Source organism: Toxorhynchites rutilus, chromosome 1 (assembly GCF_029784135.1).
Source record: "Toxorhynchites rutilus septentrionalis strain SRP chromosome 1, ASM2978413v1, whole genome shotgun sequence".
Classification (NCBI taxonomy): domain Eukaryota; kingdom Metazoa; phylum Arthropoda; class Insecta; order Diptera; family Culicidae; genus Toxorhynchites; species Toxorhynchites rutilus.
The window spans coordinates 73,569,394-73,585,236 of record NC_073744.1 but is presented as its reverse complement, the minus strand read 5'-3'; the positions used below and the strand labels follow the sequence as shown (position 1 = coordinate 73,585,236).

Below are 15,843 nucleotides of genomic sequence, written 5' to 3'. Positions count from 1 at the left end.
GCCTGTTTTCAAAGCAACTTTTATGTTATTGAAACAAGTTTTCGGATCAATAACTAACAATCATATAACTCTTGGACATTTTGTCTTTCGAATGAAGTGATTATAATACCACTCTGTTTAGCCGACAAAAAGGTATTAACGTTCAAAACCTTGCACTCCAAGCGTCATTCTCTCGTTTTCGAAACTTTGAAGTTACACCCCGCATAGAAATGAAAAACGTAGTCTACGTCAAAAACCAGCAATGTTGCTTAAATGACCAATGTCTTTACACCCACACCATTAGTTGTATCTTTCGTGACAGTACGGAACCAATCTTAAATCTTGTGAATGATTGGGAGGATCATGTTCAATAACCAAGGAAAACACAACCATGAATAAAATTTTAGGGTGCAGTAGTAAATTATTCACCCTGTTATCAGTTCCCGAATGAAGCAAAAAGTAATACTGAAACAACCAAAAGCTTTGAATTTGGATTTTTTTTTCATTATTTACCTCGCTCCAGTGGCTACGGCTACTCCTTAGCGACCCATCCCAGCTGAGGAACCCATCTGAAATAACGCGCGGTCACGCTTCAAATGAGCAAACGAATCCAAAATTGCATCATCTGTAAAAGTTATAGCACTCCGCCTTCATTAGTCGAATAACTCCATTTGTCTGCTGATTTTGTTCCACCAATAGTCGAAAATATGTTGGAAAAATGATAATCAACTTAGGAGTTCTCTCCCACTGTATCCCACGCAAATCCACTCCCAGGACAGAGCCCCAGACTTAGGAGTTGTGTTGCAGCCAAACTTTTCGCTTACAGCTGCCACTAGTCATGATTCAGCAGGAGTAGAGACACAGAGAGGAGAAAGAAAAAAAGCTGTGCGGTCAGATAGGGGAGCATCCGGATCGAATCAGCAGAGTAATAAAAGAAGCCCCAGTTCGGTTTCTCGTGTGCAGTGGCCATCGTGAACGATTTATGGCAGTCGTAGAATTCGTTGTTCGCCATCATGCCACTGTACGAGAACAGTCTCCACCGGATGAAACACCGGGAGCGGGTGCGGGTCGTGGTTCGGACGAGATTCCACTCATCGCTGTTTGCTTGACAGCATCAATACGTGATAAATTTCACTCCATTCGGTGTGGCCCCCCTTAACTTTGTGAATTCCACACATCTTCTGTCAGGCTTTCCGTTTCTTTTTTATCCTTACTACAACGTGAGGGGGGACGGAGAAGAATAGATGAACAGACAGCAATTTCATCACGAAATAACTTTCGATTTCGGAGCGTCCGATTTGCGAAGAGAAGTTGTTACGTTGAAAGGTGTATCCCGAGAGATTGCGTCGACGAAATTGAATTATATCGAGCGGTTCGCATTTTATTAGCGTTGACTGATCAGGGTTCCGAATCAAAACAATCATTCGAGGTGTCGACAGGAGTTCTTTGGGAACGGGAGTAGATCATATCGGGGGCGCATTCGACTTTATCAGACAGCAGTAATAGAATTACGTCGAATGATGTTGATGCTACACTCGTATGTTCGGTTGCTAAATGTGATGACTTTTGTCCATACGGACGAGGCATCTAAAACTCAGCCTGCATAGGGGACTATGAATCAGGTGATGGGGGCTTACCAGAGGGGGTCCGGGGACGAAGGATTTTCTTCCGCTTCCTAGAGCGGCCCAAAGGATCGAAAGTGAATTTTCCAGCTTACGATCTCAGCCACGAACTGAGATTAAGCGCACCGCAATTCTCGCGCTATTTTCGGACACCTTTTATAAATCGTTGCGAAGATTTCGAACATGCACTAATTCACGATGCTGATTTTATTTATTTCACCTTCAGCGATGTAATTTTCTTCAAAGACTTCGATTTAACAATTTCAAAATTGGTTTAACCACCGTTCACGTTTATACAAATGGATTGGATATAATATTGGATCTGATCTCTTTCTCGTTCGGAATTCGACTGGTCTGTGTGGAGATAAAAGAGGTTTTTTTTCTCTATTACGTAAACCACTTTTTGCTGGTTGGATGGTTGGTTGAGCTTTTAAGGCGGCACAAAAGTTTTTGGACACTTCATTTAAATTTCGTTCATTCCGGCCACCTTGAAATAGCTGTGACATTTCAAAAAAGACCTTTCAATTCTCTCTTATGATTATGGTTGATGGTTCGTCGGGATTACGATAACGTAGGTGATACTCGATGTACAACGATGATTTCAAAATGGACTGCGTAGAATTTTTGGATTGAAACTCTCCTTGGTCGTCGCCCTCGTCGTCGTCGTCGTCGTCGTCGTCCGGGAATGAAAGACCAGGTAGATTTGACAAAACGGATAAAATATTTGGAACCACAATTACCTTTTCGATTCCCTCGAAGACATCGAGCATTTTGGGAGTACTCTACCCGGATCTTGCGCTGGAACTCGATGCTGGAACCACTGTATTGTAGGTTTCAGATAACGGCAATAAGGCGATTTTAGCGACAGGTCTCAATACGGCATCCGCAGTTGCTGTCCTTAAGGTGACAACTCGAGTGATTCCATCCTTACCAGGATGAACCTTAGTGATTCTCGCAAGCGGCCATTGGATGGGTGACAAATTTTCGTCCTTAAGCAGTACGACACGTCCAACTTCAATTTGGATTGGAGGATTGCATCCTTTCGAAGCTCGGGTTTGCAGTTGTTGGAGGTATTCGGGATACCATCGTTTCTGAGTCAACTCCCAGTGTGTCAGGCGATTGTCTGGAACATCCTTGACGTTTATATCCGGAATTGCCTGCATATTGGTCCCAACCAGGAAATGTCCTGGAGTAAGTACCTCCAAATCAGATGGATCTGTTGGGATTGGTACTAATGGTCTCGAGTTCAGACACATTTCTATTTGCGCAAGTAATGTCACCATATCTTCGAAACTTACGCTGGTTTTACCAATTTCTCGCAACAAATGCTTCTTGGCTGATTTCACGGCTGCTTCCCACAGTCCTCCGAAGTGGGGAGCCCGTGGAGGAATGAATCGCCAAATTATTTCATTTTCTGCACACCAGTCAAGTATTTGTTTCCGCCCTTCCTGGTCAGATTTCCGCATTCGGTGAATTCGGTTGAGTTCATTCGCCGCTCCCTTAAAAGCGGTTCCGTTATCGCTGTGGATCTCTTTCATTCTGCCACGGCGAGCAACAAAACGTCGTAATACAGCCAGAAAATCTGGCGTTGATAGGTCGGATACCAAGTCAATATGGACTGCGCGCGTTGAGAAGCACACAGAAATGACAATATATGCTTTCGTTGGTGACCTATTGCGTACTGGAGATTTAATAAAAACGGGCCCACAATAATCCACCCCGCACACAGAAAAAGGTCTGGTAGGAGTTACACGACTGGACGGTAGATCGGCAATGGTTTGTTGAATCAAAACGGGTTTATTGCGGAAGCACGCATGGCATTGGTGATAGATACGACGAACTAAATTGTGACCACCGATGATCCAAAACTTTTGACGAATTGTTGCTAACATCAGTTGAGGACCAGCATGTAGCAAACTTCTATGGTAGTAATCTACCAGCAAAATGGAAAGAGGGTGCTTAGCTAACAGCACAATAGGATGCTTATGGTCTACAGGTAGCCTCGTGTTACTGAGTCTCCCACCGACTCTTATAATACCATCTGTGGTAACATGCGGACTTAACCATTTCAGTGCGCTGGATTTGGGAATACATTTTCCTGAGGTAAGGTTCAGTAATTCTTTGGAGAACATCTCACGCTGTGCCATGCGGCATAATGACAATTCTGCATCACGTAGATCAATGGAAGTCAGGAAGGTAAACTCCTCACGTAGTTTCTTGAGAGTTGCGGTCTTCAATACGGAGAAATACCGCATCCAGTATGCGACAACACGGCGAAGCTTAGTATAGCTGGAGAATCGGTTGAACAGTGCATCGGAGAATTGTGTTCCGACGGCTGTAATTGCAGAGAGTGCGACCCTGGTTTGCTCTTCGGGAAAATTCGACGTTTCGATGGCTGGAAATTCCGTCTGAGGCCAGTGGGTTGATGGGAGGGATAGCCATGATGGTCCGTTCCACCACAGAGAGCAATTGATGAGGTTTGTCGGGCTACAACCTCGAGAAATAATGTCGGCGGGGTTGCTTATTCCTGGTACGTGTCGCCATTTCGAAACCTCGGTATTTGTTTGGATAGTTGAGACGCGATTCGCGACGAATATCTTCCATCTACTTGGAGAGGATTTCAGCCATTAAAGGACGGTTAGCGAATCTGTCCAGAAATAGGCTTCTGTAGGCAGGCTCACTGAGCTCACGACCTTCTTGTACAGATTGGATGATAGGACCGCCGCACAAAGCTCCAACCTTGCGACTGTTTGAATACAGGAGAGCGGCGCAACCTTGGATTTTGCTGTCAAGTGTTGTATGGAGATTCCCGTGGTAGTTTCTGATCGGACGTAACAACACGCCCCGTACGCCTTCTCTGAAGCGTCACAAAAGAAATGTAGTTGTACGGATGTTGCTCTCGACTGCGAGACGAATCTGGGAACAGTGATGTTGCATATGGAATCTAACGTGCTATGGAGCTGCCTCCAGTCATTTTCGAGGCGTTGAGGAAGCGGACGATCCCATTCGTATGGGTCACCTGAATCTGTTTTCAGAGACCACAACTTCTGCATGAACAACTTGGCAACGGTGATGATCGGTCCCACAAGTCCCAGCGGATCGAAAATGCGTGCAATATATGACATAATCTTTCTCTTCGTCAGGATCTGCGCTGGTAATGGTAATTGGACGTTGAAACGCATTGAATCTGACGTTGGTTCCCAAACAAGTCCGAGCGTTGACACTGATTGCGGTTCTTGGAGTTCGTGATACGGTGAATTAGCGAGGTGTTCAGGATCTACATCGGATAGGACTGCAGGGTTGTTCGATGCCCATTTTCTGAAGGGTAGTCCAGCCGACAGAAGCATGGTGGAAAGCTCTCGGCGTAGACGGATTGCGGATTGGATATCAACTGCTCCAGAAAAGAGATCATCTATATAGAAGTCTTCTACTGCCACTTTGGCTGCAACAGGATATTTCTTGCCTTCGTCCTGTGCAACCTTTTGAAGGGTGCGTGTTGCCAGGAATGGCGCGGAGGCGAAGCCGTACGTCACGGTTTGGAGTTCGTACGTTGCGATAGGTTCTGCCGGAGACGAACGCCACAAAATACGTTGATACGAACGATCATCAGGATGTAGAAGAATCTGCCGATACATCTTCTCGATGTCGGCTACGATGGCGATTGGGTGAGTGCGGAATCTCATGACGATCGACAGTAGGTCTTGCTGAACAGTAGGTCCAACAAGTTGCTTGTTATTCATGGAATATCCGGACGATGTCTTGCAGGATGCATCAAAAACCACTCTAAGTTTCGTAGTTGAGCTAGTATTCTTGAATACTGGATGATGGGGAAGGTAGCAGTGTGCTTTGGTGTCATCTACTGGATCGGAGATTCTTTTCATGTGGCTGAGGCTGGCGTACTCGTTGATGAAGCGGCAGTAAGCTTCCTTGGTGGTCGGATCTCGCTCGAGTCTTTTCTCCAGACTTAGAAAACGGCGTTCGGCAATGGATCGGGATTCGCCGAGGGGGATGAGCGGATCTAGGGTGAGGGGCAAGCGAACGACATAACGACCGGACGAATCGCGAGTGGTGGTAGTGGCATATATTTCTTCACAACGTTTTTCTTCGGTGGAAAGGGGGGAACACTGTTCGACGGTTTCTAGCTCCCAGAATTTCTGCAAAGCGTTTTCTAGGTTTCGATCGACAGTCGTGAGATGGCAAACTTGTGGAGTGTTGGGTGTGTTGACAGAAGTCCTTCCTGAGACAGTCCATCCGAATACTGTCTCTATTAAGTATGGAAGATCTTCTCCAATAGAAACCTTGTTGCCGGTGTGTAGCTCGTGATAGGTTTCACCACCGACAACCATATCTATGTCAGATGGAACGTGGAAGCGGGGATCAGCAAGAGTGACCTTTGGAATTCTCCAGGTAGAAGTGTCGATCGGAACAGTCGGAAGATTGACCGTTGGTCTTTTGAGAATTAGGAATTCAAGCGACGTTGAATATGGATACATGTCAGATCGGATCGTAGCAGTTAGTTTGCTCTTGATATGTTTCGTGGATTCACCAATACCTGATACTGATATTTCAATACTGATATTTCAAAATAGCGAACATCAGAATCTTGTTGGTAATGGCGAGTTCGATAAACAGCATAAAAAAACTTATACATTTCTGTTCTTAATTTGCACATGTTCTGTTTTGACGTAGGACTACTTCTTTCAGTAAGGGTGCCAAATCACAAAACGATTTTATGAAATAAAGTCAACATTACTAACTGCTATCGCTACGAATGGGTTTTGACGTCTTGCACACCAACATAATCGGAAATTGTCTAAGTTTTGTTTGATATGCTATACGTTATAATTCCGTTATGACACGGAATAGTGAACGGTTTCAATTAACGGAAATTGGCAGCGTAATGTTCGACTCATCTGAGGTACAATATTAGTATATGACTGTGACTCAAATGTAGCGTTCATCCTACGAACAATGTGGGGAGAGAAAATATTGCAACGTAAGCTCTGCCTGTTTCAAATTTTATTTGCTGGGAGCTCCGGGTCGATTTTTATGCCATCTGGCGAGAGTGCTTATGTTTTTTTTGCATGAAATGCACACGTTTTCATACGTTCCCAAATGTAAATTGAAGTGATGAAGTCTCCACTACACTTCGATTCGATCCGGATTTCCTGTTTATTTTTTACCATTTTCTGTGCAGAATCATGGTTTGGGGATCGTCATCTCATATGAACCTAAGTTCAAACATTTTTATACTTGGGTTTCTCTTAGCAAACAATGAGGGTTAACAACCCACAAAATTTGGTTAAGATCGGTCCACAAATAGAGGAGTATCAACTGTCTCAAGAAGTTAATGTCACGTCACGCATAGTATGGAGTTATTATTATTGACACGTTAACTTTCAAGTCTCACATCAATAATGTCATCAAAAAGATTGCCAAGAAGTACGGCGTTTTGTGTCGTTTGAAGAAAGAGTTGACAATAAACAGTAAAATTAAATTGTATAAATCATTGATTTCACCGCACATAGATTTTTGCTCGTCGATCCTCTTCCTTGCAAATAATACACAATTAACGAGATTGCAGCGTTTACAAAATAAAGTAATGCGTTTGATTTTAAGATGTAGTAGATACACTTCCTCCAGTTTGATGTTGGACGCGCTACAGTGGCTATCTGTGAAGCAGAGAATTTATTACATGGTGACAATGGTGTTCATCTTCAAAATTTTGAACGATATGCTGCCTCGATATTTGTGTGATCGAATTGAAAGGAGGAAGTGATGTTCATAGATACAATACAAGAAACGCGAATGATGCAAGAACACCCAACTTTATGTTTAGTAGGTCGCAGAACTCGTTGTTATATAAAGGTATAAATTTCTTCAATTCGATGCCCAGAGAAATTAAACGTGCGGCAACAATGGCAGAGTTCAAGAAAATGTGTATTTCACACGTAAAATCTGTTTTGTAAACAGGTTTTATAATTTTTCCTAAATCATTCATTTATGTTTTCAATTGATAAAAATTAATAAAATTTATTTACAGGTTAAACTACCATGTTCGTACTGATGATGATGATTTTTTTTGTTTTGTTTATGTATATTGTAAAAAAAAAAAGTAATAAGCGTTGTCTACGAGAGTTTGAGCCTCGCGTGGGTTTGGTCGGCCTGGACTATGTTAATGGAACACTGGCAGAACACTGATATATAATGAAATTTTTATGTGGGTCTGAAGTGGAAACTGGAATGGGGATAGCTCATTCAGAATTGTCGTAAACTATCTTATCATAAGATGGTTATATCGAGTATTTGTGAATGTGGCAGATCTCTATCATGTTCTAAGTAGACACTTTTAGATATTGGGTTCGATTCCCAATCTGTCAAGGATCTTCCCGGGTTGGAAATTTTCTTGACATGCCTTAAAAAAACTTTGGGTCTGAAGTTGGGATTATCATTATGATAATGTCGATAAGGATAGGACCATTGTTTTTCTTTTAAAGTTGTTGCCTATTTATGATGTTCGATTAATAGAAATTCATGCCTGCAACAGAGTCAGTTCGCTGTTTTGTTTTATAATACTGATATCTTAATTTGGTTAAATATAAATATTATCTATTAGATAAATCGGCCAGTTCAAACCTTTGTAGGGGTATGAGATGGGTCATCATCATCATCAATTCATTCCAGCGTAACGTGACAACATTTTGACTCGCTACAAACACGTCTTCATTTTTTTTATGTTTTCATGTATAAATCACACAAAATTAAACGATGTTATAGTAAAATTGAGGAACTTTCCTTCATGAAGAATATTTGGAGAATATTTTAAAGTTAGATTGGCTTGTTGTCAGTCAAATGCTTCTGTAAAGTGCCAACACCTGACTTTTTGCTGTTTACGACTTTTAGACATTAATGATTAATTTATTTAATTTCAGTTCCGTTTCAAAACATACAAATGAACGTTCTCCTATGTTTTGTCTACAATAGATGTACGTATATTTCAGAGTATAGAATATAAGATAATTTAACTTCCAGTTAGCTAATAATAGTATTGAATGACAAAAAAGGAAAACTCATACGATATGGATGTTGGGTACGGGTGTCTTACCAGCATAATCTTATTCCGTATTCCGATGTCATTTTGGAATCGAGGATAGTGACTTCCGGTTAGTTAAAAACGGATTAAAAAAACCGGAAGTGGCATGAAACCCCACAATACGATCGTGAATGGTAGTGTTGGCATATATCCATGGGTGCGCGAAGAAGTATGTAAAAAGAGAATAAAGTTTGATAGTGAGTAGATAGGAATTAAGCGAAAAGAGATAATGTTTGAGTGGAAGGAACTTAGCTTGAGCGACGCGCGTTGAGTTAGACAAAGAAAGTGCACATACAAATGCACAAGCAAACGTCAACGGTCAACGGTCAAAGTCAACGTCAACGGAAAAGTCATCTTCAACACGCAAACATAAACGCCGTTGCACAGGAATGCATACACAGAGTTTATCAAAAGTTTCTGATAGCAGAAACGCCACTCGATGAACCAGGCTTGTGCGAGCTATTGATGGCAAGCGCCATAGTGAACGTGTTAAACAATCATGATGTAAAAACTGTAGCTCGGCTTAGGACTACCCCAACTTTTCCCAAATAACGGCATCCCGTATACTAAAGGCAACAGGTAGATTCAATTTATATAGCTTATTTTGATGAGCATACCATAAGCAATTGAAATTGTTTTGTTTTGTAAAGTTTCGCAGTCTAACAGAACATTGAACTCATTTCCCAAACAGGTCAAAAATATTTCTTCTCTGTTATTGAAGCAATGAAAACTTAAAATGGCGCTAAAACGCTAGAAAGAAGAGAGCCAGAAAAAGGTCTCCATATTATCAAATTAACAGTGTATAAGTGTATTGTAACACCTTTTATTTGACACTACTGAAAAATCGGTAGGAAGCATCGTTCCTGAGATACAAAGGGAGGCAGGTTCAGGAGAATCGGTCGGACTAGGACCACCTTTCCCTGTACTTTTGGAAGGGGAAGGGGATATCTCAGAGGAAAGTGAGAAGTATTCAGCGTAATAAAAAAACATAAAAACTAGTGTATAGCTTGCTAGAATACGGTGAAATCCTTATTTAATACTACTAATTGATTGTGTGACGTGACAACACTTTGTGGAGACTGTTTCGCACAGAGCGCGTTGTCACGACACAAAATGCATGCTCGTAGTTTTGTTTAGACCGTATGTGAAAGCGGGCGTGTCCGCGGATTCAGAAAAATGGAAAAAATCCATTCCGCCGTCACCATGGCCAAATTGGTCGAATTGTACTACGAACTGTTGCCCCATTCACCGTATTCTCAAGATTTGACCCCGTGCGACTTTTTTTTTGTTTCCAAACTTGAAAAAGTCACTCGCCGGACAGAAATTTGAGTCGAATGAGGAGGTCATCGCCGCCACAGTGGCCTACTTTGCCGACCTCGAGATTCAGATGTTTTTCAGATGGATTGAAGAAGTAGGAGCATCGCTGGGTCAAGTGTATCGAGCTAAACGGAGACTATGTTGAGAAATAAATCGCCACTTTTCCAAAATTTTTTTTTTTTTTTGTAGGCTAAGTACTTATTGGACTGCCCTCGTATTATACAAATGTAGGATGGAAGACTAGCAGTGTAGCGTTATTTCAAGTTCATTTAATGTTATAAATCAGGATGTCAAAACATGTGTTGAAAATTAACTTTGGGCGTAGATATTTTTTGTTTAGACCTACAGGGTGGGCCATTTAAAGTGGAAGGATTTGTTTTTGCAATAGCAAAGTAAAGAAGTGGAATTTTAAATTTTTTTTTTGAAATTCATTTATTTTGGTCCAAGGAGATTTGTTCTAACTACTTTTTGATTATGATATCTCGTAAATGACCGCCTCTGGCCTTGACCGCAAAATGTGCCCTTTTTTCGGCATTTTCCATCACTTTGCCCAATGTTTCGGCCGATATGGCAGCAATTTCTTGTCGGATATTGTCTTTCAGCGCAGCCAGGGTCCTTGGTTTACCAGTGTATACCTTGGATTTTAAATATCTCCATAAAAAAAAGTCAGGAGGCGTCAAATCAGGTGATCTCGGTGGCCAGCGCCTCATCAGACATTATGATTTTTTGTCAAAAACCACGTTCATTTTTGGCCATTTCGATGGTCCATTTCGCCAAATCAAGTCGACGTGGTAAGTCAGATGGGTTAAGTTGTTGAGCCATTTGAATTTTACACGGAAACATTTTCAAATCAACACGAATTATGCGTTGGAGAGTGGTTCGAGCGATGCCTAACTCTTGCGAACGATGGCGACCTGATGTCGATGGAGTCTCTGCAACACTGGCTCGAACGGCATCAATATTCTCGTCGAAACGTCTTGGTCGTTGTCTGAACAGATGACTGGCATTACCAACACTACCAGACGATATAAATTTGGCATATAATCGACGTATAGTGTTGTCTCCAGGCGATGTTTTAACTTTATTTTAATTTTTCCACGCACGATTAGTTAACACAATTGAGAAGTTATTTTGAATGTACAGCTAAACAATTTCAGCGCGTTGTTTAGGTGTGTATTGTTAATTGTGGTTAAAATTGTACTGAAATGACGCTTCCAACGCGGTATGACATTTGTTAATCTGACATCTCTGTCAAAAGTTATGGGGTTGCCAGATGCTTCCACTTTAAATGGCCCACCCTGTATAACTATTTTTGGAAATAAGAGATTAATAAAATTATTGCGCTTTTTCCGCGTGGCATTTATACCCATGAAGTTTTTTTCCGCGTGAGCATATTTTCAGTAGATTTTTGTGGCATTACACTTTTTTCTATACAGTTATTTCCATTGCTCTTATTTCCTTTGCGATTTTTCCAGGGAATCGGTGTGAACAAATAAAATTATCCTACACTCAAACTAGCGTAGTCTGAAAACATTTCATCTTTGGCAGAAATGATGCCATTTCGTGTGCTGGAGGGTCAAATGTGCAAATAATGAGCTGTTTTTAAAGCTTAAAAATGGTTTGTATGTATGCGAGGAGACATCTCTTTCTGTTGTCTTCTCATTTCATTTGGGATTATGCCAAAAAAATGTCCATACGATGTCAATGGGGATCGAAGCAGTGCCGGCTGAAATGCAAAGTTATTTCACACGACCACACTATCCATATAGCTGCCAGTGATGTTACATAGAAGCGTGTTAATATTACACCTCATCATAAAATGAAGTTGGAAAGTGTTTTCTAAGAGGATAAAGAAGAGCATGAACGAGAATATATTTTTCTCTGTCTGAGCCGTGTATTTGGCAAACTATACGAAAAGCTTTCATATGCTTTCATTTAAATGTGTCTTCTGTTTCGCTCACTCAGATTGGCTCTAGCATATATATTATATAGATGATATACATGTATTGGGAAGTAGAACATTTTCTGTTATTTTTCAGCTCATTTAATGTAATAAATCGGGTTGCCATAACATGTGCTAAAAATTAACTTTGGGTGTAGCAACAAATGCCTACTGTGTTTCTATTACATACGTGATTTGAAAAATAACCGCGGTTTTTGTTCAATCGTTGAATAACAATTGTTCGAGAATCAATTTCATTGGCGCGTCATCGAATATGTGTGTGGTCTCGCGTTGTCATGATGGAAGACAACAGACCTTTCTGTTTATCAATACTGGTCTTTTAATTGAATCGCTTCCTGTAATCTACCCAGTTGTGATAAGTAAAGATTTGATTTAATCGTGAAGTCATACGGTAACACTTCCAATTCCAGCATAAACACAGCATCACCTCATTTTGCGTCTAGTAGTACTTTGCTCGGTTAATCAAGTTCCTTTGCCGTAATTGATGTGACAACCAAACATCGAGTGTTTTGTGAAGCCGATATTTTTAAAGTGAATTCAATCTGGCACATGATTGATTGTTAATGCATTAGATATCTCCTAACAGCATGTATACCGGTCTTGCTCAGCTTTTTCTAAGACTGACCGAGCAGACTGAGGTTGATTTTTGACATTAAAATTTCTATAACAAATTCGACATTAAAATTTCTATAACAAATTCGACCAAACAACTCCTGCATCATGCGTTTACTTAGTCTATACGTACTGTGAACTTCACATTTTTTTCTGCGTGTTTCTGTTGCATATTTTCCTTCTCTGTAGTAAAAAAGCATCACAGAACATTTATCTTTAGAAACTCTAACTAATTTTCAAATCAATATAACTTTTAACAGGATTGGTGAATTACCAAACTTTGTTTGCAAAAAAAATGTAACCGCCTTTTAACTCTTTGCGGTCGCATTAAATTTGGGCATGGGTATCGTACTGGTCGGAATTATTTTTCCTTGAAAAAGCAGTGATAAATACAAGATTATGAAAAATAAACATTGTTTTTATTTTTTTCTAACCTATGTATATGTGTTAACTTTACAATGTGTTTTGATGTGGTGTTTATATATAAATATTATATTTTAAAATTCGTCTTCGTGTGAAATTTTCCGAAACCCTCTCCAAGAGTAAATGATATGAAGTATAATCAACACATTATTTTAGTTTTATTATCCGTTGAATATGAGACACTTTTGCCATTGATGTAATAAATGTGTAATTAATGCCAGCAATGTGTATCTGAAAAGATCAGTACTTTTTTTTTTAACAATCAAAGGTTTTTTTACATGAGATTATTCAGATTACATAATACACTTATGTAAACATGTATTTTGCGCTTTAAAAACAACTACTTCAACATTATTTGAATCAATGATATAATAATGATTTCTGTGGTCCGAGTCTATCAGAACTTTTCGTTTTAGAAGAACAAATATTTTGTCGCTTGAGACACTTTTGCGATTATTCAAATAATATGATACACTTATGCAAACAGTAGTTCTGATACTTATGAACAATCTTTTTTCTTTTCAGCAATGGCTGAATTCTGCTGTTATGATTTATGTTCCACATTCCTATGCAATCAACACACTGTGCGTTGTCTTGTGTGGGTGACTACTTTGTTTGATACTGAGTTCCGTTATCTATTACTCATAGGAGCACCGTATTGATCCGTGAACAGGTTCACTAGACATCAAGCTTCGTTCAGGAAAAGCATAAACTGATACTTGGTTGAGTAAAATATAAGATTAGCATGGTTTCTTGCTGTGGTGGCTGAGAGCAGACAAACGACCACAAAGAGTTAAATGACCCAATATACACTTTCAACGTAATTCAATGAAATTTAGATAATTTTTAATCATACAATAAATGAATGACAGTAATTTTTGTACGGATTTGTGTGCGAATTTTTTCGTGTTCAAGTACTGTGACTTACCAATTTCCAAATACGAAATTCTAGGCGACTTGTTGGCTACGCTAATCAAACACAGCCCGCGGTCTGAAGCATCGCAAATTGATTCTTTCAGGAGATTATAGGGAGCTTATGCTGATACCAAATAAAAGTATTCTACTTTCTTTCGAACTCCAACTAGTGGTAGACTGTTTGCAAGAAAATTGAGCAGTCATGTTCAAATTATATTTCCTGATGGGGTCATTGGTGATGTTAATACTTATACTTTGTGGCTTTTCTGGTAAGTTTCTGGTACTATGTCAATTATTTATACAAATTCCTACAGTACCCCGGTAATTTTAAGCAGCAGGATCTCCTGGGCCACATCCAGAGCTGGTATGCAACCGTGACGAGACGTTTATTGACGAATGTGGTAATACTTGCATCTGCAATCATGAAGGTGTAGCAATGTGCGACGATGACCACTTCAACAATTGCTAGAATGGCCCAAGGATTACGAAGTAGCCTTCAATCGGCACATCTGTATAGCGTTTTCAGTGTGTTCTGTAAATTGGATGTTTCTCCACAATTCAGATAAAAACATAAACTATAGAAATTGATGATATCATTTATTCTTTTGTTTCGCAGTTTGAATTACCACAGAAATAGCAATAAATATGCAAAATAACAAGGGGTAGTATGTTGTTTCGAATATCATCGGCGACTTCAAGCGATTTATTGACCTTTATACAGTATTTCAGGTCGTTATTAGCACTATATTGTTGATGTTTCGCGAGAATCACTTTAACAGTATGAATACTTCTAAAATCAATTGATTGCAACACGATCACTTTAACAGTTTGAATCCATCTAAAATCAATTGATTGCAACAAGCTCGGATCACTCATTGTATTTCACTTTTCAAATATTTCACGTCTTTTGCTAACCAGGAATCTGGAATCTGGAATTTAGAATCGAGAAAATGAATTTGAAATCTCTATTCTACAGAATTCTGCAATAAAATCTTGCTGTTCAAAGATACTCCACGGAGCTGTGTCATTCACATTGGCGATCCTGCCAGAAGCAGGAGTTTTCTTACTTGTTTGGCCGCAGAGTGATCGTTTATTAATGTTGTGACAAAGTGGAATCGATTGTTAAAACGTTTTCGAAGAAGAAAATTTGCAAAAGAATAAAATACAGGGCTGTTTCGAGTTTAGTAATTGTGATCGTTTTATTATCGTCACGAATGATTTTGTTTTTTCTTTGACCTTTGACCAACAATAAGATTTCACAAGATTGGGCTAGTGGAATGATGTGAAACTATCGCGTTTAATGGAAAACGAAACTGTTCGTGACGAGTGCGCTTTGATTGAAGCGGATTGCGACGACCGTGCTAGGTATGATTGGAAGCGGATCGAGACGGTCGCACTAGATTTCATTGGAAGCGGATCGAGACGACCGCGTGAGGTTTGATTAAAGCGGATCGAGGCGACTGCGCTAGCTTTAATTGGAAATGGATCGAGATGACCACGCTAGGTTTAACTGAAAGCGAATCGAGACGATCACGTTAGGTTTGATTGAAGCGAATTACGACGGCCATGCTAGATTTAATTGGAAGTGGATCTAGACGATTGATTGAAGCGGATCAAGACGACCGCGCTAGATTTAATTGAAATCAAATTGAGACGACCGCGTTAGGTTTGATTGAAGAGGATCGAGACGACCGCGCTAGATTTTATTGGAAGCGGATCGAGACGACCGCGTGAGATTTGATAGAAGCGGATCGAGGCGACTACGCTAGATTTTATTGGAAGTGGATCGAGACGGCAAAATTATCTGTAGCTGGCGAAGTACACATATTTGCTTCTGTGTATTTCCCACCCGAACATGCAAATAAAAAGTCGTATGAATTATTTTTTCAGACGGCAAATCGAATTGCAGAAACACTAGA

General features: G+C 40.1%; 1 protein-coding gene and 1 long non-coding RNA gene across 2 annotated transcripts; one reads left to right on the top strand and one right to left on the bottom strand.

Annotated features, from left to right (window-relative positions):
- Window positions 1-4,228: 4,228 nt before the first annotated feature.
- Window positions 4,229-6,094, bottom strand: LOC129761073 (uncharacterized). Its single transcript, XM_055758775.1, has one exon. The coding sequence runs from the start codon at window positions 6,092-6,094 to the stop codon at window positions 4,229-4,231; it is 1,866 nt and encodes a 621-aa protein (XP_055614750.1).
- A 7,986-nt stretch (window positions 6,095-14,080) lies between these two features.
- Window positions 14,081-14,589, top strand: LOC129763533 (uncharacterized). Its single transcript, XR_008740958.1, has 2 exons — window positions 14,081-14,193; window positions 14,260-14,589. It is a non-coding gene; the product is annotated as an uncharacterized LOC129763533 (long non-coding RNA).
- The last annotated feature ends 1,254 nt before the right edge of the window (window positions 14,590-15,843 follow it).

Coding starts and splice junctions, on each gene's coding strand:
- LOC129761073 (XM_055758775.1), bottom strand. CDS start 6,094: ATGTATCCATATTCAACGTCGCTTGAATTCCTAATTCTCAAAAGACCA.